The sequence below is a fragment of the Dasypus novemcinctus genome, chromosome 19 (assembly GCF_030445035.2).
Source record: "Dasypus novemcinctus isolate mDasNov1 chromosome 19, mDasNov1.1.hap2, whole genome shotgun sequence".
Classification (NCBI taxonomy): domain Eukaryota; kingdom Metazoa; phylum Chordata; class Mammalia; order Cingulata; family Dasypodidae; genus Dasypus; species Dasypus novemcinctus.
The window spans coordinates 18,939,512-18,953,780 of NC_080691.1; the positions used below are offsets into that span (position 1 = coordinate 18,939,512).

At 51.3% G+C, this 14,269-nt stretch overlaps 1 protein-coding gene across 3 annotated transcripts in view; it reads right to left on the bottom strand.

The window, feature by feature from the left end:
* Window positions 1–272: 272 nt before the first annotated feature.
* The window catches only part of MLXIP (MLX interacting protein), a 79,605-nt gene continuing 65,608 nt past the window's right edge, over window positions 273–14,269 (bottom strand). Inside the window, exons 7-17 of one of the 3 annotated variants that reach the window (XM_004455989.5) lie at window positions 13,744–13,833; window positions 13,072–13,163; window positions 11,512–12,163; window positions 10,913–11,034; window positions 10,598–10,778; window positions 9,102–9,226; window positions 8,287–8,412; window positions 8,034–8,161; window positions 7,528–7,651; window positions 6,126–6,255; window positions 273–5,447 (exon numbers count right to left, since the gene is read on the bottom strand). In XM_004455989.5, coding sequence (XP_004456046.2) covers window positions 5,326–5,447; window positions 6,126–6,255; window positions 7,528–7,651; window positions 8,034–8,161; window positions 8,287–8,412; window positions 9,102–9,226; window positions 10,598–10,778; window positions 10,913–11,034; window positions 11,512–12,163; window positions 13,072–13,163; window positions 13,744–13,833 — 1,892 coding nt within the window. In that variant the 3' untranslated portion in view covers window positions 273–5,325. The other 2 variants (XM_004455990.5, XM_058281330.2) reach the window with 2 other exon arrangements.

The following is a 14,269-nucleotide window of genomic DNA, read 5'->3' on the forward strand; positions in this document are numbered from 1 at the left end:
TCCTGCCTTGCCAAATCCTGGTGAGTTCTCTGGCACAATTTGTCATGTTAGGCATTGGTAATGGAGTAGCCTTCAGCTCAATGCCTTTCCGAACCCCCCTGTCCACCTCGGGCCCCTCTAGCCCACCTACTGCTCTATTCCAGTCTGCACCTATACCCCCCAATGCTTAGAAACAGCCTCTGGGTGAGGGCATGCCTTTTTTCCAATCTCTTTTGTTTTACCAACTCTTCTACAGCTCAACAGGGTAGTATTTAAGATCACACATCACAGGCTTTTCAAAAAAAAAATAAGATTTTTATTGTCTCAAATGCAAACATATCTTTTTAAAATGCATTGTAGTGCTGGATACAGCTGGTGGAAACGTGCTTATTAACGAGAAAGTGACAGCGGGCGATGTACAGAATCTCACAGGGAAAGCCTTAAATGAAACTCTTCTCTGGTTTTGGGTTTTAGGCCACAAGACTGTCCAATCAAAGGAACCCTGAAATAATCACCAAAACTCACAACAGAAAAAAATTTACCATTTACACAATAAACTGAAACCTGAAAAAGGAAAGAACAAAATAAGCAAATGATAATGCTTCCCTTTCCTTGGCCGTGTGGCAGATTCAGGTAGAGAAGCAGCAGGGGCACGTGGGGGGGAGTGGCTGCAGCTGAGGCCCCGCGAGAAGCACAGCCTGGGGACAGGGCCCAGTGCGGAGGCCCCCAGACCCTTTCGACTGCAGAAAGTAAACTCTATGGAAATGTACACAACTTCAGTGTCTGCTAACTCTCCACAATCTCAACTCAAGAACACACGATCTCCATTAAGAAGAGAATTCTTCAAATTATGAAGACAAGGGTTGACTGAAGAACCAAGAGTTAAAATTTCCAAGTTTGGAAAGGAATTTTACAAAAATAAAATACCACTAAGTAAACACAGGCACAGGCATATGTTCAAAACACGGAGTTCACTTTCAACATTTGGATTTCCCTTTTTTTCTCTAATGCTGATTTTCACAAGCCCCAACAAAGCAGCAGCCCTTGGCTGGCGAGCCGGGAAAGCCATGTCGTCAGAACAAAAAGCCACAAGTCGACTTAACGTCACCCAGTCCAGCCCGACCCGCAGAGAGCCGAGACTCTTCTTCCATGTCCCTGACGCCTCTGCCCAGCTTCCCACACGCTTCAAGGGCACCACTCAGACCCCAGTTCCCTGCCAAGCACATTAAGACGTCTACTGAACGGCACAAATAACCCGCTGAGTTTCAAAGCTCCCCAGCCCCCTAACCTCTCACTCTCCTCCCCACGTACACGTGGAGCTGGGGCACTGAGCCAACCACCGGTATCCAGCCACCTCACGAGCTGCGCTCACCACCTGCCAAAGTCACTGCTCCCCCAGAGCCTCGTCCTGGACAAGACCACGGCCTTGAAAACACTTTGTGACGTTAAGTCCACACACGTGGTGGTGGTGGTGGCTTCTTCTATGGCGATGAGCTTACATGCAAAGCAGGGTGCGCTTAGGAAAGGCATCTTTTCCCACCACAGAAAGCAGAGTGGCCCAACTTATACACAGGCTTGCCAGGAACCAGAGGGGGTGGGCCTCTCTGGCAGGCAGGATAAGGCCCATCAAGGAGCAAGGTGACTACAGGAAGAGAATGGGGAGGGTAATGAGGTGTTGCTCCAAACCACCCACCCTGGAGCCAGGGGAAAGAACTGAACTGAGGCCAGGTAAGCCAGGGCAGGCCCTGCGTCCACAGCACCCACAGCCACCCTCCACAGAGGCGGTCTGCTGGCCATGGGACAGGGGACCCACAAGGACAGACCTAGTTCCTGTCTGAGGTCTTCTGAGAAGACAAGGTCTTGTTCAGGAAGAAAGTAAAATTCTGCCAATTCTCAGTGTCACCACACCTGTCCTCTTAGTGCGGGCCTCAGGAGCCCTTCTGGGGAAAGGCAGAGCCTCACAGGGCAGGGAGGCCCCACACCGAGAAAAGGCGGCTCCAGTCCCCAGCCACAACCCCCAACTCAGCCCAGGCTGCACGGAGGTAGCCAACAAGCACTGCACAGGGGCGTGGGAGAGGTGTGTGCACGCTCCATGGCAAAACCTGGGGATGGGTCTGCTAGAATCAGCGATGATGCGGGCAGAGCATCCTTCACCTGGGGTGGGACAAAGGGATTTGGCACCGTTATGGGGCTTGGGAACTGTGTCCTATAAGAATCCAAGTTGCTAGTTCTATCATCAGAGCCAAAAACCTTAAGGGCTGACCTCTAGAAAGGTGAGACATGAGTTTTAAGCTAGGAAGAGAAGTATGGATCAGGCACAAGGGCGGCAAGTGGGAAACATCAACTGCACAAGAGCACATGACAGGTCACCTAGCCTGCTGAAGGCTCCGGCACAGACATGCTGGGCAGTTTTCTCCCTCCTAATCTTTTCTCCTCAGCAAGACCTAATGCTTTCATCAGTGCTAATTTCCGATGTCAGGACAGTTTCCCTGTGTCATGAGAAACAGCCAGAAAGGGGCGAGCGTGTCCCGGGGTATGTGGGGCCTCCTGGCAGGGGCAGCATGGAGGATGGGCAGGTCGACCTTCAGAAGCCCCCTCAGCGGGGCTTGCTCTGTCCTTGCGTTTCCCTACACCACAAAGGAGCAAGCAGCAGTGTGAAGGGACTGATGGCACAGAAAGATTTCACAGACACACACTTTCAGAGGCTTATATGCCAGAGAGGCTTTTTCTCATTTTCAGACTGATTTTCTTATTCTCCAAAGTATCAGCATTTCAAAGTTTCTTTTCAGGAAGCAATAGGAACGAGGGTGAAAATGAGAGTAAACAAGCCACAGACCTGCAGTCAGAGCCACGGGCAGCCACTGACAGAGGGGATCCAGCACCCCCTGCGGCCTTTCCCAGGAGCTCAGGACAGAAGCCAAAGCTGCGCCGCTCTGTCTAGGTCATCAGGCAAGATCTTGGAGAAAGAAAGCATCTGGGCTTTTCTCTGTAGCAACAGAACAAGTCTGTGGCATTATGGCCATGTAATTTTGAGCACCAAGAGAAATGAATTTAAGTAACAATCTAAAAAACAAAAGCATGCATCTAATTACTAGTCTGCTGGGACAGACATGGGGACACACACACTCTTCAAGTCTCATCCACTCCAACAGCCTTAAATACTTGTTGAGACATGGAATCGTGAACATTAATTCAACAAAAGGGAGAGGCAGGTCAAAGAGGCAAAAGGCCAATTTTATATCCCATGGAGTTCAAAACAAAACAAAAAAACAAATAAAATTATTCCCCAGCGAGGGGTGGGCAGAAAGCTGCGATGGAGGAGAGTCTTTGGCTCGGCCAGCCACTACTGTCATCTCCGTAGTCTACAAAGGCACACGAGTTAGAAAAGGGGCTGAGCTCACAACTCTCCACCAGCCCTTCACAGCCAGGAACTTTGCTTCTGTGTTTTCCTCTTTTTCCTTTTGATCTAAATGGAATTCTTTCCACGGTGGTCTTCACCTTTAGAAGGGTGACTTCATGTTTATCCTGGGAGTGAAGGATGATTTTACCTCCATTTCCCAGTGGAAATGTCAAGGGCCAGCCCAGACTCCTCCTGGGCTCACCCTTGGGAAAGCAACCTAGACGGCCTCTAAACACGCCTTCTTGTGAGTCTGAGGTGGGGCCACCAAGCTGCTCTTGAGTGGGGCTGAAGCACAGACAAGCAGGTAGGCCTGGATCAGCGATCCTGCCCAGACGGGGGCATGGCGGGAGGGGAGAAAACCCCTTGTCTCTGTCCTGCCTCAACCAAGGCTGAAGCAAAGCTGGCCGTCCCCTTAACACCAGTTCACAGGCCTCCAGGAGCCAGTGGGTGCCTCCGAATGGATCCTGAGCTTAAGAGGCACCCGTGATTCCCTCTCATCAAAGCCCTCCCAGGACTCCTCCTCCTGCACTAGCACTGCCTGGACTTTGGTAGCAGTGGGCAGGGAGTGGGGTGAAGAGGGGCAGACCAGGAGGCCTGCTGGCTGCGTGGGAAGTCCCAGAAGGATGTCAGAAGCACACTAGCTCCGTGCGAGGTCCCCTTGAGCTTCCTTGAGCATTAGAGAGAAGAGCAGCGGGAGAGGATGGGGACGGGCCCGGCTCCCCCCGGCACATGGCTCCTCCAACCTACCCCTCTTCTGACGCACACCTTTTGGAATCCCTCCTCGCAGATTAACCTGACCCCAGTCCTTTACTGTCTGACCTGTGAGACACCTGCAGACAACTCAGAGGGTAAATGCCTCAGAGTTCTGCCTGTGGACAATTTCTTTAAACCAGAAAAGACAGCCTGTGAGTGTGGTAACATCTTTGGTCCAAAAACTGCTATGGTTTGGGGCTCCCAGCTGAGGCAAGATGGGCTGAGGGTAGCAGGGTCGAGTCTGATCTTCCAATGGCTGGAACTTAGAGGTTATTGACTTCCATTAAACGTGCCTAACTTTTCGGAGAGGGCAGCCTGAAAACAGGCAGAACACAGGGGCAGAAGGGCTGTGGCTATGAGGTGGTGCCTGAGGAGGCTGCGGGGAAGTCCTGCCATGTGATTCTCAGGCCAGTGATGCTGTGTGCACTACAGCGCCCAAGGGAACTAAAATGCCAGCAAACAGAAACCCACCCAGGAGAGCTTGTGAGCAGAGCAGCAGCTTCACAGAGTCATGCCTCGCACGCATTCCCACCACTCTGCACGAGTATGCCCTGGGGTTCTGTGAAGAAGGCACTTTCCCCGGCGGCCCATGAGTGGAAACACAGTATCAACCATGCGTAAGCCTGAAGAGAAGTCCACATCGATTTACAAGGCTGAGACACGGTTGGAGTTTGCAGGAGAGAGATGCCTTCATACTGCTACATGCAGGATCAGAGATCGGGGACAGAGTGTCACTCAGAAGAGTAAAAACAATTACTTGACAGGAGGGGAATATCTTTAAAGTCTCAAGACAAGAACTGGGAAAGGACAATGTTCCCTGACTGGTGAGAGCAGGTTTCGCCTTCGTCTGTCCATCTACTCCCCTCACTGGCACGGGGCCCCAAAAGACCCCCAGCAGGGCAGGCTGGAAAGGGCAGGCATTTCCCTTTGTCTGGGTGGCACCAAGGACAGGGAGGTTGGTGACTGAGGTTGCTGAGAGAGAGTTCACAGCAAAGGGTTCCCAAGGATGGGCTATTGCTGTTGGCAGGCACGAACCTGCTGCAGACCTGAGTGTGGCGTCAGGAGCGGAGCTGTGGCCAACCAGGTGGAGGGGTCCTGAGGTGTCAGGGGAGGCGTGGCGAAGAAACCTCCTCTCCGCAGGCAGGGGAGGACCTCGATGGCCTGTCGTGCCGCCACAGGCCAGCCAAGTGCTGCTAAGACTCCCCTGTTCTCTTGCCAATTCGGGTGACAGCCTCGGAGGCCTGCTCTGGCAACTGGGATGGGTCCGTCAGGATGGAGGTGGTGGTACTCAGATGCCGGAGGGTGTTCAGCACCACTGGAAGACAGAGGGCAAGTGAGCCTGCGGCCCAGGCACGTGGCAACTCCATGCCCCACGCAGGGGGGGCAAGGCTCTAGGTGACAGTTCTCAGGCACGCCCATGGATGGAAACCACTGAGCGGGACTGCAGAAAGGAACAGGAGAGCATGGAGCTTGATGATGGGGCACTCACCCCGTCCTGCCTGCAGGATAATGATCAAACTCCTGGTAGGAATTGCAAATGGGTGGAGAATTCTAAATTGTTTCTGCTGGCCACAGGGTTTGCTCCACTTGTTTTACTACTAAACCTCTATAACCTTAGTTATAGGAATAGATCTGTTAGTTATTATAAGAATCAAACTTAAGAGAATGTACCTAAATGCACCTGATACAGGGCCTTGACAAATAGGTATCCAATAAACGTACCCGGATTTGAGCAAGCTGGCAGCGACCCTGATTATAGGTGGGTGAGGAGAGGAACCTGGAGAACTACATCCTGTCCTTCCAGCTGGCGTGGCTGTCTCAGGGCCTCCTGGACTGTGTCACTCTCGGGGCCCTGACAGCAGTGCCTGGGTTTCTGTAAGCACTGTCTTCAGCTAAGGGCCCCTCATAGCCTCCTGTCCCCAGCATCAGCGCAAGGTCTCTGGTGAGCCCCATGACTCTGAGCCCCAAGCCCCCACCCAGTCCCCACACTTACTCGGCCTGAGGATGGGCAGGGAGCAGTGCTGGTCCAGCCAGGACAGTGCCGTCCGGTGCAGGTCTTCCAGGCTGCTGGTGGACACCATCCCCTTGAACGACTCAAACAGGGGCTTGATGATGATACTAAACTGCACGGTGCTTGGGTTAAAGAAAAGGTTAAGTGTGGAGGAGGGCCAAGGAACACGGAGCTGAAAGCTGGAGAAAACAAGGCCCACTTACGAGCCAGTCTCACTCATTACGGATTTCTCTTGGGACAGTCAAATAACTATACAAAGATAATTAAGGTGGGGAGGAGGGAGGTGGGAGGAAGAGGTCTGTATCAAACTATAAATGAGCAACTGACATGGCCACTAAACAGGCAGGGGGCCAGGGAAGTTTCTTCAGTCTGGAAATGGGTTCTAATACAATTCTATGAACATGAAAGTTTTTATGTATATTGGCATGAATACTGCAGGTAAACAGCAGATTGAAAGGCAGAAGGTATCTCTCTAGAGAGATGCCTGTCTTTTGTATATTTTAATGTTTGTCTTTTGTGCTAGCTCTTGGCAATATTCTGTGCAGGTCTCCCAAACCATATTAGAAAATATGCTTACTGCAGGCACAAGGTACGTTTCTCTTTGATTAACCCTGACCCTGGAAAACGCCCACACTCCACAACCCTCGGCCTGATCATGAGGAACGTGCCATCTTACCAAAGAGGCTCTGACTCATTCCACTAGCGATAAAGCACCAGGGCTGGACAATAAACAGAGGAAGGCCAAGTAGGGGAACTAGAGCTGGTATATGAAATCTCTCCTTTCAAAAACTGCATCAGGAAAAACAAAAACTGCATGGGAGTGCATGTATCCGCCACCTGCCCTGTCCACAATGCTGCAGGCTCCAATTCTCTTCTCCCTCGTAACAGTTTCCTCAGATCCTGACCTGAGACCTTGGATGTGGCAGCAACCCATTACGGCGTCAAGGCCACACAGCACAACACGGAGGCTGGCCGAAGGGAACTGGTTCCACACCGGGCTCTGCCACGCTCTAGTCCTGTAAGCCCTGCTTTCCAGTCCTTGTTCTGGTGCAAGGATAACCAAGTTGCTGCTGGGACTAGGTCAGTCCCTACTTACTCCCCTTTGTTACTTCTGCAAGTGGCTCTAGCATTGTCTTTATCACCCAAAGATCTAGAAAGAAGAGCTGGGCTCGTGTGCCTCCCCAGCCCTTGCTCCAAAGCAGTCAGGAAGTCCCAAGCTGGATGCAGCTGCCCTACAACAGCCCCACTCACCCTACAGGCCAGGTCTGCCCTCTCTCTGCATGACCGAGTTACTTGTCTTGATGAACTCAGTGAAGCCATTTAAAGATAATCTCTTTAAAGGAAACCTTTGGGGGTAGGAGAAGCAAAGAAAAACTAAAGATACAATCCAGAACTTCCAATTCTGCAGGGTCCGGCTTTTCACATATTCATCAAACATGTCTCTCATGTGGTCAAACTGGTGTCGGGTGACAGGGACACCTGTGGCAGGGAGCAGCTGCTGGCAGGAGCTGAAACAAGAGTCAGAGGAAGCTTTTTTTTTCTTTTTGAGGTACCAGGGCCAGGGATTGTACCTGAGACCTCATGTGTGGGAAGCCAGTGCTCGACCACTGAGCCATATCGGCTCCTAAGAGACAGGAGAAGCTTTTTTGAGCAGCTGGTGACAAATAAGGACCTGGGACACCAAATGGGCCAGAGTTAGCCCATTGTTAGGTTACAACCACACCTAAGAAGAGAGGTATGGGGAAGGAGGATACAGACAAAAAGCAAAAATGCTCCAATGAAGAGGCATCAATCAGCGGTGAGGCTGGAAGGTCCTACCACCTCTGCTTGGACATTCAAGAGTGTAGGAGGAAGAGGTGCCTGGCCCAGCCCCGAAGCCCCAAGCCTCACAGGATGGTAGCGTTGAGCTCCTCGATCTCCTCCCGCAGCCTCCGGGCTTCCTCCTGCATCTGGCTCCTCTCCTGCTGGAGCTTGGTGATGTACTCCACCGTTTTCTGCAACGTGACGGCGTGGCTGGTCTGCAGCAGGGGGTCAGACAGGTCAGTGCAGCCCCCCAGAGCAAGTCCAGGGTCAGCCTGGCACTGACAGCAATACAGGAGGGTGGCAAGCAGTTTGGCTGTCCTGTCAGCGACACCCCACCCACCTCCAATGCTCTTAGCCAGCTCACCAGCTTGCAGCTATTTGAAATCAAACTGTTCAGGGTATCAAAGCCGATCTTGATGTTGAAGCGCCTCTTCTGTTCAGCTGAAATGTGCTTCATCTGCCGGCTCTGTGGGGGAAGTCAGCCTATCACGTGGCGACACGTGCGTGCTGGCTGGGTCACGCCCTGGACTCATCCCTCCCCACCTCCTGACCTGGGGTACTTCTGCCACGCCAGGGGGCCAGGGCTAGTGATGAACATGCCATGGAAGGAGGAGGATGACCAGCTACAATGCTGCCATGAGAAGGCTGAGGTGGGGGGACAGGACACTAGGAAACCATCACTGCAAAGTGGGTCACAGCCAGCACTTGTAAACAACTGGCCAGTGCGCACTGCTGATCTGGCATTTTCTATCCAACTTCAAACCTCTCCTCTACTGACCCAATTCTTCTAGGTGCCGCCCCCAACCCCTCTAACTGACAGGTGGTCATGACTGCATCAGGGCCATCTTACAAGGATTAAATCGGTGGTGCCTGGGCTCAAAGTCTGTCCAAAAATTTCCACTAACCCACCATCCCCAATAGGTCAGTCCGTGGATAGGGAAATGGAAGAGACAGTTTACTCTCCAGATTAAAGCAGCAACTCCAAAGTTTCTGATGCTGCCGCCACCTGGTAGAACACCAGCAGACTCTGTGGCTCTCCTTTCCAGTGTGGCCTTTTATGAGATGCAGCTGTCCCAAAGTTTCGTTGGCATTCTTCCCCCCACTTTCCTCTCTATCCTTCCCAGGGAATCGAGGCACAAGAGAGAAATGTGCTACCTTTAATGCTGCCACATTTTTGGAGTCCGCTGAAGATTTCCCTGAGTTGTTCTGAGGAGACTGAGGACTGGGACTCTGTTCGGAAGCACATGGAGAGGCCTGCCCTGAGTTCTGGCAGTCACGGCCTGAGAACAGAGAGACTCCTCTTAGGGGCAGAGCCTGAGAAGTGAAGAAGGTGAAGAAAAAGCCACCACTCATGGCAGTCTTTACAAACCTGGGGGACCTCTGGCAGATCTCAAGGCTTAGAAAGGTATTTTATTGAAGTATATCATCATACATATACACACATTTGGAAATTCATTTTTAACCTCCCACAGCAGCCTCAGAAAGAGCAAGAGAGATCCTGGCCTAAATACAGAGCATGCCCAGATGCCTTAGCAATGTTCTGCTAGGCCCAGACAGGGTCTGCTGAAGGCAAGTCAAATGTGGAGCAGGAATGAGGCCGGAACTCTGCCCCTTTTACCTACAAAGAACATGACAGAAAAATTCTGAGACCCCTGCAGGCCCGTGTTCTGGTCAATGGTGTCTGAGCGGCATCTTCTAGGAAGACATGGCGGTTCCCTTTTGAACCTTTTCTGCCTCTTCCACTTTATGTAACAAAGTGCTTAAAGTTTACTCATTCTCTGTTTTCTTCAAACACTGCTGTCAAGCTTCATAATATATTCCCAAATTCCAGTATTTTGAGATTCAGTAGATAAGGCAGTGTTCATTGTAGCTGCTCCCTAAACTACTTTAGAGACTTGACTCCTACCTATCCCGATTCTTTCTTTCCAGATTGAAAAGGCCTTGTTTTTCAAAACCTGTCCTTGAACAGCTCCTTCTATTGTCTAACCCTTTCTTCAATGTTTCCTCTTCAGCCAGAAGGAAAACTTTTGCACCTGGACTTCCCAGGGCAGCTGTGCCAGTTTTACTTAGGAAAGGCAGACATTTTCTGTTTCCCTTCCTGACCAGACTGAGAGGCCTGAGACTAGGCTCTGGCCGGGCCCCTCCTGCCAACCGCAGGGCCTAAGCAAGGCACCGAGCCCTCACCTGCTGTCACATTGAAAGTCAATCCAGCACAATCAGTCCTATAATGGTAAGCCCTACATGCTGAAAAGGGCTCAAAGACATGAAGTGCTTTGAAAGCTGGGAGCGGTTACCAAGAGGGTGCCACTGAAAAAATGCTGGGGGGTTTCTGTGGCTACAATAGCATGCTAGGCTACTGTTTCCAGGAAACTGTTGGCAACAACTCTTCAAGCTATTTACTGGATCAGAACTGGCAGCCTGGAACCAGTCATTTCCAAAGTACAAAGTGGTTTTACCCCACAAGCACAAAGCTGTCTGCACTGAAACATGGCTGCTATTCTTCTGCCCCAGTCTTACTGCAGTTTATCCTGCTGTCCATTTAGCAGGGTCTCAAGAGCCTCCTGCTGGGTGGACCATGCCTATCCAGAAGTGGATCCATCCATCCCTCTCATGACTGCAGGCTCCACCCTCCATCCTAAGCAAATACTCACTAGAATTGGCAGCAGGGGCCTGGGGGCTGCCTCCATGCAGCGGGCCCTGCTCACCCTTCACCAGAGAGTCTTGCACAGTATTTGTTGAGAAGAGCCGGGAGACAGGGGCAGGCTGGCTGCTCGCAGTGTGGCTGAGGTCTGCAACCAGGATGCCGCTGTGGAACTCTGTAACTCCAGGAGCCTGAGGTGACACAGGGGACATAGGGTCACCCCCAACCGCTGATAAATGTCAGAGAAGACCAGTCATTTCAGGGTGAGGGCCACCCGGACAGGGCCCCAGCCCTTCCCCCAACCGAGGAGACCTGCTCTCCTCACCCTGGCACCGGTGGCAGGTGCAATGACCACACTGGGCTGGGACACGGTAGAAGCCAGCATCCCTTCTCTCTTCAGAGGGTCTGATGCCATAATAACTGCTTGAGGCTGTCCTGGAAAGGCAGCTGACGACAAGAAGGTGAAGGTGAAGGTGAAGGCCCTGAGAAGTGGGTGGTCTTGCCCTGACACCGTGAGTGCGTTTCTGAGATGGCAGAGCTTGCGCACAGGAGGGCTCCCCAAGAGCAGCAAATGACCCCCTCCCCCGAGGGCAACACGTTGTTCCTTACTGGAGGGAAGAGAAAGACAAAGCCTCAAACTTTTTTGCAACTTTTTCTTGAATGGGACTTATTACAGACCCAGGAAAGAGATGATCAGGACCACATTTTTTCCCAACAGTGGGTCAAGACTAACTTTTAAAAATATATAGACTAGAAAAAGGAACAGGTCATACCTGTTTATTATTTCATCAGACTTTTGTTTCATTTAATTGTGGATAGGGGTCACAGCTTTGAATGCCTTAGGGATAGGGAAATACGCCTCCCTCCCCCTGCCCATAGTGCCTGGGGGAAAAGCCCCAGTCCGCCTTATCTCCCCTGACTCACCTGGGGTGATGCAAGCATTCTTTAACACCAAGGACACAGGCTCTGGTTTGGGAGCAGGCACTATTTTGGGGGGCTGCTCGGGCCTCCCTCCAGTCAAGGTTATAGGTTTGGGGTGGACAAAAGTTAAACGGGGCTGGGGGACTTCAAGAGTTGGTGGGCGGATGAGAGGGGACAGCGCCAGGCCACAAGGGGACACTGACGGGGTGGGGTGGCGAGTTGTGATCACAAGGCCCTGGCTCTGGCTGAAGGTGGTGGCAGAGGCATTGTGCGTGAGGGTGGCTGAGGCTGTGTGGGTGATGACGGACGGCGGTTTGCTGGCTCCAAACTTCTGTGGCTGCAAGAAGGCAGGTGGGGACGGGGCGCCAAGGGCAGCCTCAGGAGCAGGGGCTACTGGTAATGCAGGTGAGGCAGGTGTGGGGGCAGAGCTGGGAGGTAGTAAGAGCACTGTGAAGACAGGGAGGAAAGTCTGGGGGACACTCGGTGGTGGCTCAGAGGGGCCAAATTCTGAGGGCTGGATAAAAGGACCATCAGTCTGGGAGTTGTGGTCACAGCTCTGTGTGTCCGTGGGGTCCAAAGACGTGGCTGCAGGAGGTGCTATGAGGCTGTCAGGGAGGCTCACCGTGGGGAGAGCAGGGGTTGGCAACATGCTCTCCTGAGAAAGAGAGAAAGAGTGAGGAACAATTGCATGGGTCTGACAATTCGCTTTCACTTTCTAGCACTATCTACCACAAAGTCCAACAACATACATCAGGTATCTGAAATCAATCTCTGGACAGAAGGAAGAAAGGAGATGTCTTCCATACCAGTTACAGCTAACCTAGGGAAATGGTATCTGCAGGGGTCTTGTTTCCATTAGGAACTAAATGATAACACAGAGCTCAGACAAAGCAACTGCCTCCACATAGTTGGATATCAGCTTGGGAATATCTTGTTTCTAGAGTCCAGTAAGGGTGTCCCCAAAGTCTCTGCCATCTTCCATTACCGAAGTGAAGCAGCCTGGATCACAGCTGTTGGTGGGGTTCCCCTAGGACAGTTTCATATATCAACTTCTAGAGAGGTCACCTCTTCTTAAATGGGAAAAGCTATCCCAGTCTTTATAGAAGAAAATTCTTCCCAGAGCCAGATGGAGAAAGATGGGGCCAGGTTACCAGTGTCTAATTGGATAGTAGCACCAGCCTGGCAACTCCATAGCCCTAGGACCTGGCATTCAACTTTTGCTGATTGAAAAGTAAAAAAAGTGAAAGAGTTTATTTTTATTAGCAATTCATGCTTTTCTTCTCTCTCCAGCTAATCCAGTCTTCACTGCTCAGAACAGAGTTGCATGTAGATTATTTGGAACCTTGGGCAGGAGCATATGCTTACTGAAAGCCTCCTACCTCACAGATATTGAGGGATGCTTTCAAAGAAGAGTGAAAGAAGGATAATTTCTTACAAGTTATATGTGTGCAGCACTAGCCAAAGCAACCCCTAGCATAATGACACTACACGTGGTTGTGTCATCAGTGCAGACCTGGTGCAAAGTTCTGATAAGAGCCTCTGGGCCCACCAGCCCCTCTCTACCTGAGTAGGTGGATTGTTGGGATCTGGTGCAGCTGTAGAGGTGGGTGCAGGCAGCATGGAGCCAAAAATGGAGCGGCTGGAAGAGAAGAGGTCTGAAAGACAAAGTCAAGGGCCTTTTGAGCTCCAAGTGCCCCTCATTTCCGTGACTAAGGTCCCAATGAATCAAGCACTGAATCCCACCCACCTTACCCAGAGGTAGGCCATGGCCAGAGGGCATCCTCCATCAGAGATGACTCTGCAGAAAGAGGCCCTCCGATCAGAACCAACACATGCTGGTAACTAGCCTGGACTCTCAAATACTCCCAGGCCTAGAATTTCACCTGTTGTTAAACAATGGCAGGGGATCAAGGACCAGTTCTAACCTTGCAAGAAAAATTGCTCAGTGGTCGCTATGTTGTTAGTGCTCTCTGCTGCCTAGAGAGAGAACTGCCTACAGACAGGGGAAAACAAGGCTCTAGGCCAGAATGCCAACTTCCTTTGAGAGAGAACAATGTCCCAGAAAAACTTCCCAGACCTTACAGCTACTACAAAGAACAAGTTTAGTTTTCACAGAATTTGAGTCTACCTCCTTGCCCATTCTAGCAGGTCTATGAAAGGGAGGGACAAATCTGCTTCATTCTGGGAAAAGGGAGATCTAAAAAGTCACAGGCTCTCTCTGCCCCATGTCCTTACCCTGAAAAGGTTCAAATGTGTCCATGAAGTCCAGGTTGGGCTGCAAAGGAATCAGTCCCGGCTGAATCATGTCTGCATTTCCCAGATGTGCTAGAAGAATCAGAAAGGAGAGAGAGGAATAATTCTGCCTCCGCAATGTCCTAGGGATACTACAAGGCCCTGGACAGATTTTCCTGGTCCTGCTCATGTTCTAGATTCTTCCAAGAACAACTGTAGGCAGCCAGCTGGAATTTCCACCTTCCAATGGGTTCCCCAGTCATTCTCCATCTTCGGAAGGCAGCAAAGAGAGTGAGTTTTTACAAGAAAGGTAAACTCTGCATCAGAGAATGGACATTCTCAAGAAGCTGTGAAGCACTAAGCAGAGATCACCTCTGTTCTAATTTTTAATCTGTGGGCTCTTGCCTGACGGGTTAAGGTAAGAATGAATGGTACCAGGCTGGAGGTCATGCCCAGGAATGCTTCTAATTTTCTTTAGAGTGGGTCAAAGGCAACCTAGCTGCCTAGCCTAGACACAAGCACCCTCCTA